We start from the raw sequence: 14,744 nt of genomic DNA on the forward strand, positions 1-14,744 counted from the left end.
ACACATCATTACCACTATTTCTTTCCTAAAATTACATTCCAGGCTAAGAGGCTAAAATGCTACTTGGTAAACTAGACATATCATAGAATACAGAAATAAGCAATATATAAAAAAATGTGTTTACCGTCACTGGGTCCTTCTGGCTTTTCAATGGCAGGCTGCTTTGGATAACGGATAATCAGTAATCCAAAGGGCATATCAGGTGCTTCCACCATGTGGGTGGAAGGCTTGTTGCCAAAATCATATATTGCTATGGAGTACCCAGTTCCAGGGATAGGTTTCCATTCAATCATAGAAAGTGATTTTCCATCGAAGGTAATTAGAGGCACTGCAGATGTTTTTACTATGAGAATTGCCCGATTCTTTTCAAAATCTGGGTTACTTGTAACTGTATACTTTGGGGCGTAGTTCGTAGTGTCTGGGATGTTGATCAAGTAGGTTTCATATAACCTGTCCCCAGTTTTGCCTGGTGTGCTGTAATATGTCACCTGGAGAGGTTTATTGCCTGTGATGGAGATAGTGGTGAATTCTGGTATTTCAATCTCAGTTACCTGCCCGGCCTTCATGCTTAGGCTTTGTTTATGGTCTCCTACTTGATACTGTATATTACTAGTCTGTGATGCAATAACAAACACCTTGTCAGTATTTCCCGGTTTTGCCAATGAAAGGAAGAGGAATTCTTTCCCCCATTGGGTGACTGGATGCAGTGGAGTAGAGACTTGGTACGATGGACTGACTGTCTCAGGACTGCTGTAGCCGCTGACTACTGCAATGGGCGTTGTGGCTTTGATTGAGGTGCCTGACAAATTGTATTTGCTTTCTATAAGGACTACCTCAAAAGGTTTCAGGGTGATAGTGATTTTCCTTCCTGGTTTATAAGTTTGTCCTTGGAAAACCACAGTTCCAGTCGGGATGATGGCAACACTGTTTGGTTTATGGAAGTTGCCAATTGAAAATTCTTTGTCATCATCGCCTGATTTCCCAGGAGGTGTTAGCACATAATATTCAACTCCCTGTTGTTGCAAAGGAACAGGTTCAATGGTCTCAACACGGGTTCCGATGTGGAAGATAACTATGAGTGATATTGGACTTGCTGATGTAATGATGAATGGGGAAGCTCCAGTATGTTTCAGCAGCATCCCAGGAGGAATATTGATGTTGATGGTGGTAGTCTGTCCCTTTTGTAGCGTCAACTCTTTCTTCAATTTGGCAGGTTCATAGTTGATGGTGACAGTGGTTGGCTCTTTGGCTGTGACTTGGAACTCAAACTTCACAGGATTCTTCTCATCATGGATTGTTGGGGTGGGAATAACAAAGTCGGTCCCCACAGGGGCTGATGACTTTTCATCTAGAAGAAAGAGATCACATCATCACTAGCCTATCCCTCTGAATTGTAAAATATAGAGTATGATTTACCAAGCAACTCTTTCAGAAAAACAAAAAAGTAATTGATTGAATGCATGAATAAATCTTAGCCACCTCTAATTATGCGGGGTTGCACTTAAGTCAATAGTTCTTTTTCTCTTTCTTCCCCTGAAGACTGGAACTAACCACATAGCAAATATGTCTTGGCATTTGCCAATGATATTGTATCTCTAAATGTTGTTATTTTCCATTTTTAGCATTGAGTGACTGCATTTTATTGCTGGACCTTTTTGTTTGACATTTGTGCAATAAATATTATTTTTGCGACAAACCTGTAGTGTGCAATACCGTTCAACTCAAGTTTTTATTATACACCGACATTTTACTAGTACAATCATTTTAGCACATCCTATATCTTTTCAATTCCAGATGTTACTGAAATGATGCATCGTAGTGCTCAACAGAGGAATGAAGTTACAATGAATAAAACATGCCACACCCACTTTATCCTAGCACATTTGTAATTTTTGCTTATATCATCTTTTAGTCAATAGCTTTATTAGTTCACATGCTCATCATTTTATGCTTTACATGACAGGTGTCACTTGACTGTATGAGATAACCATAACAATTGCTTTGAGAAGCATTGTTGAGATGAGGTTTAGAGACCACCAACATGTTAATTTTATTTGCTAGCAGCTTTAGATTGGAGTTAAGGCTTGTGCTTCCATTAAAAAAGAGAGTTCTTATTCCACTTTGAAGGCCTGATTAGTTCACTTGGAAATGTCAGATGCTGTAGGTCTCACCTTTCCATAATAAAACGTAATGCCAAAGGCAGTGGAGGCAACCTTTTTTTGTGCAAAATCTTATATGTTAATCACAGCCTATATAACTTTTTGGTGGATTGTTATTTCACTTTGTTAAAGCCTGTAGGCATATTCTGCTTCTACCAGTGACGCCGTCGTTAATGAGGTATAGCCCACTCAGTCAGGAGTTCCATTGCCCTGTTGGTGACAGCATTTCATATCATCACATGTGCACATCTGCCTGAAAACAAGTGTGTTTCATTGCCACAACTGGCAGTCCAGTTGTTTCGTTTTGGAATTTCCTTTTCATAGATCCTCTTTTATTTCGTCCTTCTCTATTACTGGACAGGGTTTTTTGCGAAGAGAAAAAATCAATGGCTCAGACAAGTTGTCTAACCTTCACCTCAGAAGGCCCTTCGGGAAGGAAAGTAGCTCATAGTGTATATAAATTGTCATGAGCAATATTTTCAATGAATTATGGGCAAAGAATGCACTGCCTGGCTTGCTTGTGATATTTCAGATTCCTTCAATGGTGGAAGAGAGTGCAAATTTATGCAATCCATACCTATAAAGATTTGAGTGTGTTCTATATAAAAGTATGTTGAGAAGGTGAGCTGAAGCACTGTGGGATTGCTAGTTCATGAGGTAAGAATGTATGATTCACCTTTCAAATCACTCAGAAAAACAAATAAATGATGGGCAGAATGCTTGATTAAATCTCGGCCATCTCCAATTATTAAGGCCAGCAATCTCTCACTGTCCCACTAAAGACTGGTGGCAACCGTAGCAAATATGTTTTGGCCTTTTCTAATAAGAGAGTCCCTAATCTTTTTTTCGAGCTCATGTTTTTATGTTTAGCACAGAATGATTTTGTATTGCATTGCAGGACCTATTCATTCGACCTGTGGGCATGAAATAGTAGTACTGCAGCATGATACAAAATATAGAAGTGAATTTCTGTTCAAGTTAAGGCTATAATACACCTGGTTGTTCAGTATTACAGTCGTACATAAAGTATTGTTGATTTACCATTCCAAGATAGCAGGCACATTGTTTCTAAATCAGTCTGTTATTTTGAAGCTATGAAAAAACAATGCAATATGCACAATACTGTTCCAAGATGGCCACAGGCTGCTATGCTTAATTTGTCTTACTTCCCATCGTGTATGTTAATACCACCCGATCACTGGGTCTTTATATAATATGTATTGTAAGCAGGTATCATAATTAACTCAGTAGAAGTGTGGCAAATAAAGGCGTGTTCATTTTCCCCGATTTTATTTGCTTTCTTCATTGAACCATTCCCACAAATGCACAAGATAAAACTATATGCTGCTGATGACATCATGTTAATTTTAGACAGTCGGAAGGAGACTCAGGAAAAGCTTTTTGAGGTTTTTGCTCAGTATGAGGCACTGGGCGGGTATAGAATCAACAGGAGGAAGACATATATAATACTCTGTGGCTGTAATCCCGAAGTTTAACTTTCAGATAGTGCTGTATGTGTTAATTACTAACCGAAGCGCATACGGTTCTATTCTAAGATCGAAGATTTGTATGACCTCAATTTCTCTCCCCTCTATAAATAGGATCTGCGCGTTTAGACAACAAAGGATATATTCATCGGTAGACCAGCTAGCTCACAGTGCCACTATGTGCCCCTCTTACCAAGGAGCAAAAAGTTTCTGGCAACTACAGAACATAACAACCCTGAGTCCTCAGGGATCAGCGAAACAGTACAGTACTTTTCGCTCAGTTACTCATGCTCCCTTTTTCTCAGAGAGATACACAAAAAAAATGGTGGGGACCAGCGTCATGCTAGTGTAAAATACGTGTGCTGAAATAACCATGAGGCAGAAACAGATATATAGGATTACAAGCACCAGTAGAGTAAATAAAAGATAGAACTCTACCATAGTGCTAAAACAATGGATATATGCAGGCATATAGGTACATGACAGTAATAAAGCGTACTCCTATGTTGCAATCCCTAACTAGTTATACCTTCGTGTACCTAGCATGTATGTAGATGTATAACCAGGGACCCTACAGTTTTGCTGTTGGGTGATACAGGTGAATATTCAGATTACCCATTAACTACCTGATCCAGGCAGTGTTTTCCAGATTTCCAGGCACGCCCAGAGAGGAGAGCAGAGGAGAGTGTACTGAGCGGCGGAGGTGCTGACAATGAGGCGGGTGGCAGGAGGCAAGGACCCTTCACCTGGCAACTGGCCAGAGAGCAGCGTGCGGCGAGGTGCGAGGTGCCGATAAGCGGAAGAGCTTACAAATGGGAGACAAGTAGGAGGCACGAACCACGCAAGGACCACACCAGGTCCCTCTAGCAACTGATTGACCTGGCTGATTAAAGGACCTCGCACCGCTCCGAAGGATTTTGCACCGGCCAGGGGTGGGGGTGCCTGCCCGCCTGCTCGGACAGCTGCTTGGACTACAACCCCAGCCGCGGTGAGCGGGTAGCGTACGCAGAGAAGGCAGAGGAGTAGCGGCGACTCTCCTGCCTTGCTGCCAGCCTCCCAGGTGTGAATCCTCTCTCCTCTCTCATCTCTCCTCTCGATCTCTTGATCTCTCAACCTTACCCCACCTGGTGTGGGGGGGTTCTAGTGCTTTCAGTGACTTTTATGAACTGCGCAGCACCTGAGCTGCAGCATCCGAGTGCAAAGAACTTGGGTATTGTGGCCACCTTTAGCTGAGTGGTGATTAGCTCTAGGAGTTGTACCACGAAGGTAGTTTGTAATCTCGCAATCCGGCCTTGGAAGTCTTGCTTGCTCTACCCCCTTCCATTCCATTCTATCCCCTGGGTGGTCAGCTTGACTGACCAACTGACCAGCCAGCTTTCTGGCACCACCTTGCTCAAAGTGCGTTGGGCATAACCGAGTGCCACAGTTTAGGCCGTCCCCACAAACATTCAACCGACACTGAGGCCAGGGAATCATGAGATCGGGTCGAGTAAGAAAAGCACCAACAAAAACAAAGCAACAATTACAAACCAAAGCCACCAAACTGAAGAATGAGGGAACGAGAGGGTCTAGAGACACTACTCTACAGGATCTTGGCCCAGTTTGCCACAAAACAAAATGTGGAAAGGTCGAAGAAACCCAAGAAACAATGATGGTCAAAGCAACCTTGAGCCCCTGCAGTAGTCTGCACCCCAACGCCGCAATCAACCACGCTTTTTCACTCCAGGAAGTAGCTTCTCTTCAAATGTAGCGGCCGGACCAAAGGATAAAGCAGTTAACATAAGGTTGGACCCAGAAGATCAGGATCAGGATATAATTAGACCAGATGTGTCTCTATTAAGGAAAAATCAGTACTACTTCCAGCCCAAGATATACTCAAAATTCTCCTTTCTGAAAGATCCAGGCTAAGCAATATTCTCCAAAAGTGGAACCATAGTGGGGCTGCAATCTCCTCTTCTACCTTTAGCAACACACAGCCTCGATCAAAAACTACATCCAACAACAACGAAGGAAACTGCAGCAATGATTCACTCTAATGGCAGGTATCAAGCAACTACTGAAAATAATGCCAAGGGATCTTCCAGGGGTGACAAGTCGTTTTTCCAAGTTAATCATGAACAAACACATGGCGTAACAGTCGACGCAATGCAAGCAGCCGATGACACAACAGCGCTTTGCACAAGCAAGGAACATAGCCGTGAACAACTGAAATATCAATCCGCCCACCAGACGGACAACAATACAGAGCAAGTCACCTCCTTACAAAACACATCACTGGACAGCTTAAGTAATGCTTCAAACTCTACTCCGCATCCTCATTTGTGCAGGCCCGCACCTGAGAACTCAATGGATTTATCAGTTCTAGCAACTTCAATACCCCAGCGGCAGGAGGGCTTAACATCAGGTTCAGATCTGCCAGATCCTCGGCATCCTCATGAGACTCCTTCTGCAGCTGTGACAACTCCAATCGAGGAAGTTCAAAATCCCCCACAACAAATAGACTCTGAACAAAGACCAAAGGATCCAGGACCACATTTAAAAACCTCCCCTCTTCAACTTTTGGCAACTATTAGCCTAGACGCAGCAGCACTAGGGTCTCAGGCAGGCCTGTCACCAATGGACAAACTCTATGGAAAATCGCAAATAGGGAATGGACAACCGCTCCCCAATGAAGGTCCGTCCCCTTCCAACGGAGACATGTCCTTTTTAGCTTCCCAAGAATGGGTGGGCTTAGTTGCCTCTTATACTCAGGACTCCAATATCCTTCCAAAAACAGTACAGACAGATAGAACCAACATTAACCATAGTAACAAAAACCTAATATGGGAATCATTATTAAGTAATATGCAATATTCAACCGCGGCTTTACAATACCAGTCTCACAAACTGGATCTTCAGCTCACAGTTCTCCAAACACTAGCTGACTTCACCTCTGGGATTGATAGGAAGTTAGCCAATTTGAACGGCCTAATAAGGAGAGGGCAAGAATCGGCCTTTAACACACAATAAACTACTAATGCTCCCGACAATTTTGGGAAACCTACTAACTGCCTTGAAACCAACAGCTATAACCTTCAATACTGCTAGCAAGGATAAAATGACGGTAGATAATACAACACTGGGCCCACAATTGACAGGGCCATCAACGTTCGGCAGCAATGACCTAATAGGAGGAAGTGCTCCCTTGCAAGTCTCTAAATCCAGATTACAAAACGGAAATGATTTCTCATTAACAACAGGCCACAAGCAAAAAAGGAAAGGCAGCGAAAAGACACCAACTACACAGGTTCGGTATCCGGCTATCCATCTCCAGCCAGCTCTAGCCTTAACGGATCGAATACGAGAGGAAATTCTAGATCCAGCGGCTGCAGTGCCGGCCACTGAGACAAAGGACCCAGTGAATGAAAGACCCAACCTCACAAAAACACAGCATAGTCTTCCTGCCTCCCAGATACTGCCAGTGCCTATCCTGAAGTCGACTATGATTCAACAGGGAAATTATCTGGCAGCATCTCCCTTCTTAGCCCTTCTACCCAAGGCACCAACCAGGCAAGCACCAATCCAAGCCAAGAGTCATTCACAACTACTTTAGACAGAGAGGCACCTGCTGAGGATTCACAAGTAACAGATTTGAAAGGCCTAGTCTTGCAGGACAGTCGTGTTGAGCCTCCATTATTGTTAAGCCAAAATCGTGAGCAAGCCGCCAGCATGCAAGACAAAGCTCAGTCCTCTTCTGGTCAACCCATATCTTCCCACAACAGTTGCAATCAAGGAAGAGATAAAGTTAATCCTCCACATCAAGGGGCCCTCGCACGCACATTATACAACAGTACTGCCTCACACCGCCACCATCATGAAATATCTGCCTATACAGCAACTAACAGTGAAGGCAAAATGCTTCAAGATAAGGACTCCATAAAGGAAGATGATATTGATACCAAAATATTCATCCCTCAATATGAAACACGGGGGTGTGAGGACACGTTAAACAGAGGGAACGTTCTATGGCTCTTACATTCCATCACATCTGTAGCCAACATTGATACCTCGGACTTACTGTCAGTTGAATTTATGCCATCCAACAACAGCCAGAACTCTGAAGTGACCAAAACAAGATGGCAAACCCCGGAGGTTGCAGGCAGAATCGTGCGGGAAAGAAATAGATTTTAAAATTTTGGAATCATTTTGAAAACAACTCCAAAGCCACTATATCCAACTCCTTTTCTTAAGATAGATGCCAGCAACCACAACAGACTACCTTTTCAGTTCTGAAACGAGCAAGGAGCAGAACACCAGGCACAACTACTGCCGCGAATTTGACAATTGCAGTACTTTCAACTCAAGGTCGACCTGCTCCAATTAATCCTTTAACAACTGATAACTGGACAGGCACCCAACGATTAATAAACTCTGCATGACTGAATTTACAACAGAAGGCTGCAGCACAGCCAATTCATACAGCACAACATGGCACCTCAATTTGCATCTGGAACATTAATGGGTTATCGTCTAAAATGAGTGACCAAGAGATTCTAAACTACCTGAAATCTTTTGATATGATTTTGCTTCAGGAAACCTGGGAAGATAAGCCTTACGATCTGAAGAGCTATACCTCCTACTCACTACCTGCAATCAAGGGATCTGACTATGGCCGTCGCTCGGGGGGGGGGTTACTGTTCCTAGCTTCAATAACAGAAATAGGGGACCTTCTTCCTATCACAATTCACTTAACACCTCCAAGCTGTATTCAAGCCATAAAAGTTACACTCAAGATTAACCAGCTCAACAAGGATATAATAACAATGAACGTTTATGTGCACCCCAAACAAAAATCAAAGGCAGCGAAGGAGTTGATAATGGAGCTGAAGAGAATAATGGATGAGGAGACAACAGACCTCTTTATCCTGGCCGGAGATTTCAACATGCAGCTTCTAGGGTCCACCCAGGCCGATGATTTAACACAGGCCCTTTCGGATGCTTGGGAAAATCCAACACAAGGTCAATCAGAGACCAGCAAGGCCTCAAGAACAGCGAAGAACTTGCTCCAGGAATTGGAGCACTTAAATATGAAAGCTTTAAACGGCCGGTTTAAGGAGGATATCCCCCCAGTTGCAACGTATCATTCGACCATAGTATCATCTCATCTAGATTATACATTCACGACTCTGACTCTGTTCAACAAAATTGCAACTCTCAAGATCTGCAACAATAAATTCAGCGACCATCTCCCACAAGAACTGTGTCTTCAAACAAAATCATGCAATCCACCAGAAATTAGTTGATCAGTTTTGCAGGACGAGAGCAGTAATCTTAAAAGAATAAGGTGTAACTCCAGTAACATAGACGAAATAACAACAACAGCTAAAGCCCTATACAACCAGGTAGGAGCAAATTTGGAACAGCCCATGGGAAGTTGGGTAGAATTTGTTACATCTTTAAGAGGTAAATTCACATCGAGGCAAGGCCCGAATCAGTGGAAAGCCGCAGCAACCACTATTAAAGCGGTAAAGAGCCCTGTTTCTAAAAAATTAAAGCAATCTATAAATCGAACGTTAAAGCAACAATGTAAATTTCCATGCAACCGGGGCCTGCAAGGTACCCTCCGGGAACTAAGGACATCGCTAAAACGGCGGAGATGGGTGAACAAAAGAGCAACGGATAATGTATTATGGGCACAACTTCTTCATGACGCAAAACAGCGAAATAGTGCCAAATGTTGGCAATCAGTAAACAAACTGCAGCGGCTTAACCACCTTGGCATAGACTTCAATATTACAGAGGTAACTTGGGCTGATTATCTTTCCAAACACTTTAATGACCTGAAACCAGTCCTCGTCACCCCTCTGGTCAATCCTGGAAACGTCAGCGCTGATAATTCAACAGGGGCAGTAGCAATCCATCAGCACTTAAGTAATGGCGATAGCATACAATTAGAGCCCATGCAGCAGGAGATAGCACTACTACCAGATCTACATAACCAATTTAGCACAGTAGACGAGCAAAATGGCCCCCTGGCTTTGGCAATAAGGAAACAAATAGCCAGAGGTAGAAGGGCAGGTGCACCTGGCCCAAACGGCATACCTCCAATGCTGTACAAACATGACCCTGAATTTTGGAGCAAAGCACCAGCTCCAGTGATAGGACATGCTTTAAGAACCTCTGCATTTCCAGAGTCATGGAGAGGCTCAATCATTAGCCCAATACAGGGGACAAGGACTGCCCCAAACAATTATCGACTGATAGCCCTCATAGACACTGAGGCCAAATACTATGTGGGCATCATCTTAAATGATCTGGTTAGCTGGTCCTCTGCGAACAACATCATACCCATAACTCAAACAGGTTTCCGCCAAGGGCACGGCACCACCACTAATATTATGGCCTTAACCATGCTTATGGATGCAGCGAAGCAGGGCAAATATCCTCTATACCTCTGCTTCATATACTACTCAGCGGCCTTTGACCAAGTTGACCGTAAGAAGCTCTGGCATAAGCTGGACAGATGGGGTATACCAGTACCCCTCTTAGACCAGCTCATCAAATTGCACACTAATACGTGGGTAAGAATTAAGTTAGGCGCTGGGACCCACCTTTCAACAAAAATTACTAAAACAAAGGGCCTACAGCAAGGATGCGTTTTGGCCCCCCTGTTATTCAGTCTTTTCCTGGCAAATCTACCGGGCAAGCTCAACAGTTGCTCTTCACATGCTCCGAAATTAGGCAGCATAACATTGACAAACTTGTCATATGCCGATGATCTAGTCTTGATGAGCCGGATCCCCATCGGACTTCAGCGCCTCCTAGATGCGACTCACAAATTCTCGCAACAGAATGGCCTAAAAATAAAATTTAAAAACTAAAGCCATGGCAGTAAATCATCATAAGAAGGCAAATCCTAGTTGGAATCTGGCCGGCAAACGTCTAGACCAAGTAGCAAGCTACAAGTATCTGGGCGTGTTGTTAGATCACAACAACTCATTTAAGCAGCAACTGGAATCCTTGCGAAGGAAGGGAGTCACGATTTATCTAGCACTGAAACCGCTGAAGAAGATGCTCCCGGATCTAACTCTCGACCCTTTTTTAAAAGTCCTCTGAGCCAAACTGAAACCTACAATCACCTACGGAAGTGAATCCTTGACCGGTAGAGGCGCTGCAACTCTTGATAACATAATGGTATCCTCCTACAGATCAATTTTCCACCTTCCCAAATACGCCTCACCAGCTGAAATTAGGCTGGAATTTGGCCTTCAAAAACAGGCAGTAGAAAGAAAGTGAGCCTTCATAAAAAGCTGGCATAAAATTAGAGCTGCTTAAATAGGGTCCTTAAATAACCATCTCTGGGTAGAGCTGCACCGCACCATAACATTGCCAGCCTACATGTACCTCCAAGAATCCATTAAAACCCTAGGCTTGACAGACGCCTGGAACATCTTATTTGGTCACTTGGAGTTTAAAAAACTAGTAACAAAGACAACAAGATTAATATCATCAATAGAGGACAAGAATGCATTGTCTAAACTTGCTCACGGCTGGGCTGTGCTCAATAATTACAATGTCCTTAAACTCCAACCCTACCTTACAGCATATACAAAGATTGCGACCAAGGAAAAGTTCTTAAGACTTCGGTTGGGATTCGGCCTGATTAATCCATTCCTACCGCTTTGGGAAAGAAAAGGAGGTGACCAGCTTTGCCGTCTGTGCACCTGTGGCACGGAGAGTCTTATTCACATCATATGTATCTGCAAGAACTTAAAGGACATACGGATCTCCTTGTGGAAACCATACTTTAACCTGCATGGCGTTAGGTCTTGTAGACAGGCGGTGATGCTGTGCTTTAATCCAACTTTAGTACAGCTTAATTGCCGTCTTGCACAATTCTTCGAATTAACTGAAAAAAGGCTGAAAAATCTATCTTCAGTTGTCATGGACTAGATCCGCTTAATGGCCCTGGCTCCTCAAGATCTTGCCCAGTAATGCTACTTTATGGCTTCCCAACTTGGCATTGTGAAACTACAAGCAGCTACACCAGGCAGTCGTCTCACGCTGTCCAGGAGCATCCCATCAGTTTAAAGTGATAACCCTTATCAAGCTGACTTTTTATAGACTGAGCATTAATTGCATCAGTGATTTTAGCACGTATGATTCAATTAGTAATGTCATTTTAAAAAACAAATTTTTTATGGATAACACAATGCCGCCATTTTAGCCTTGTAAACTCTTCATTTATCGTCATTTTGATTTTATTGTTCATGTATTATATGCAAGGTTTTAATTATTCAAGCATAATAAAAATGTACTTACTTACTTACCTCCCCGGAAGCTTGTTTCCTTCCCAGTGTAAGAATTGGCTTGGTAGTTTGGTTTGCCCTGTTCCCATCATGCACTGGGACAGGAACAGACTAATTTGCATATAGCCAGGTTCTGAACTGGGATGGTGCAGTGAGCTAAAAAACGGTGTTGGATCTAGCCCTGATCTCTTGACTGGGTGAGAGTATTCTGCTTAATTCAGAAACTCTGTCCATCACCACCCCTTGTTGTTAAATATTTTGTCCACCCTAACCGTGGAAGGGTATACTCAGATGTGAGTCCCTTGCTCATTGCACCATCAGGATTCAAGCAAGCCGGGCCGACGACGGCTGAAATGCCAGAAACCGGTCCCCGGAAGCTTGTTTCCTTCCCAGTGTAAGAATTGGCTTGGTAGTTTGGTTTGCCCTGTTCCCATCATGCACTGGGACAGGAACAGACTAATTTGCATATAGCCAGGTTCTGAACTGGGATGGTGCAGTGAGCTAAAAAACGGTGTTGGATCTAGCCCTGATCTCTTGACTGGGTGAGAGTAGTCTGCTTAATTCAGAAACTCTGTCCATCACCACCCCTTGTTGTTAAATATTTTGTCCACCCTAAGCGTGGAAGGGTATACTCAGATGTGAGTCCCTTGCTCATTGCACCATCAGGATTCAAGCAAGCCGGGCCGACGACGGCTGAAATGCCAGAAACCGGTCCCCGGAAGCTTGTTTCCTTCCCAGTGTAAGAATTGGCTTGGTAGTTTGGTTTGCCCTGTTCCCATCATGCACTGGGACAGGAACAGACTAATTTGCATATAGCCAGGTTCTGAACTGGGATGGTGCAGTAAGCTAAAAACCGGTGTTGGATCTAGCCCTGATCTCTTGACTGGGTGAGAGTATTCTGCTTAATTCAGAAACTCTGTCCATCACCACCCCTTGTTGTTAAATATTTTGTCCACCCTAAGCGTGGAAGGGTATACTCAGATGTGAGTCCCTTGCTCATTGCACCATCAGGATTCAAGCAAGCCGGGCCGATGACGGCTGAAATGCCAGAAACCGGTCCCCGGAAGCTTGTTTCCTTCCCAGTGTAAGAATTGGCTTGGTAGTTTGGTTTGCCCTGTTCCCATCATGCACTGGGACAGGAACAGACTAATTTGCATATAGCCAGGTTCTGAACTGGGATGGTGCAGTGAGCTAAAAAACGGTGTTGGATCTAGCCCTGATCTCTTGACTGGGTGAGCGTATTCTGCTTAATTCAGAAACTCTGTCCATCACCACCCCTTGTTGTTAAATATTTTGTCCACCCTAAGCGTGGAAGGGTATACTCAGATGTGAGTCCCTTGCTCATTGCACCATCAGGATTCAAGCAAGCCGGGCCGACGACGGCTGAAATGCCAGAAACCGGTCCCCGGAAGCTTGTTTCCTTCCCAGTGTAAGAATTGGCTTGGTAGTTTGGTTTGCCCTGTTCCCATCATGCACTGGGACAGGAACAGACTAATTTGCATATAGCCAGGTTCTGAACTGGGATGGTGCAGTGAGCTAAAAAACGGTGTTGGATCTAGCCCTGATCTCTTGACTGGGTGAGAGTATTCTGCTTAATTCAGAAACTCTGTCCATCACCACCCCTTGTTGTTAAATATTTTGTCCACCCTAAGCGTAGAAGGGTATACTCAGATGTGAGTCCCTTGCTCATTGCACCATCAGGATTCAAGCAAGCCGGGCCGACGACGGCTGAAATGCCAGAAACCGGTCCCCGGAAGCTTGTTTCCTTCCCAGTGTAAGAATTGGCTTGGTAGTTTGGTTTGCCCTGTTCCCATCATGCACTGGGACAGGAACAGACTAATTTGCATATAGCCAGGTTCTGAACTGGGATGGTGCAGTGAGCTAAAAAACGGTGTTGGATCTAGCCCTGATCTCTTGACTGGGTGAGAGTATTCTGCTTAATTCAGAAACTCTGTCCATCACCACCCCTTGTTGTTAAATATTTAATCCAACTTTAGTACAGCTTAATTGTCGTCTTGCAAAATTCTTCGAATTAACTGAAAAAAGGCTGAAAAATCTATCTTCAGTTGTCATGGACTAGATCTGCTTAATGGCCCTGGCTCCTCAAGATCTTGCCCAGTAATGCTACTTTATGGCTTCCCAACTTGGCATTGTGAAACTACAAGCAGCTACACCAGGCAGTCGTCTCACGCTGTCCAGGAGCATCCCATCAGTTTAAAGTGATAACCCTTATCAAGCTGACTTTTTATAGACTGAGCATTAATTGCATCAGTGATTTTAGCACGTATGATTCAATTAGTAATGTCATTTTAAAAAACAAATTTTTTATGGATAGCACAATGCCGCCATTTTAGCCTTGTAAACTCTTCATTTATCGTCATTTTTATTTTATTGTTCATGTATTATATGCAAGGTTTTAATTATTCAAGCATAATAAAAATGTACTTACTTACTTACTTACCTTGGGAAAGAGCCACCCCCATTACCTGATGTGAGAGAAAGAAGGACTCCGTGTTGATCTCTAGTTGGACACGCCATGAGGGATGTCAGACCAATGCGTGCTGGAGTATCTGCATGCAGGGACTTCAACTCCCTGTGTCAGCATGGAAGTCTTTCTCCTCTCCTTTGCCTAGCGATGATGTGGTGCTTAAATACCCCAATGTTACCCTGAGGGGTTTTACCTAGATGTGTCATGGTACTGTGGGATTATCAGCCAAGGATGGCGATAGTGATGATCCTTATACAGAGCTATGATGCAGAAGATGATAATCCTGCTGTGATACTGAGAATCCTCATGCATAATAAATTAT

At 43.6% G+C, this 14,744-nt stretch overlaps 1 protein-coding gene across 1 annotated transcript in view; it reads right to left on the bottom strand.

The window, feature by feature from the left end:
* LOC144769654 (uncharacterized) overlaps positions 1–14,744 on the bottom strand; it is a 108,523-nt gene that overhangs the window by 62,911 nt on the left and 30,868 nt on the right. The window contains exon 2 of the mRNA XM_078653829.1: positions 125–1,348. Coding sequence (XP_078509955.1) covers positions 125–1,348 — 1,224 coding nt within the window. The remainder of the gene's footprint in view (positions 1–124; positions 1,349–14,744) is intronic.

The sequence above is a fragment of the Lissotriton helveticus genome, chromosome 7, assembly GCF_964261635.1.
Source record: "Lissotriton helveticus chromosome 7, aLisHel1.1, whole genome shotgun sequence".
Classification (NCBI taxonomy): domain Eukaryota; kingdom Metazoa; phylum Chordata; class Amphibia; order Caudata; family Salamandridae; genus Lissotriton; species Lissotriton helveticus.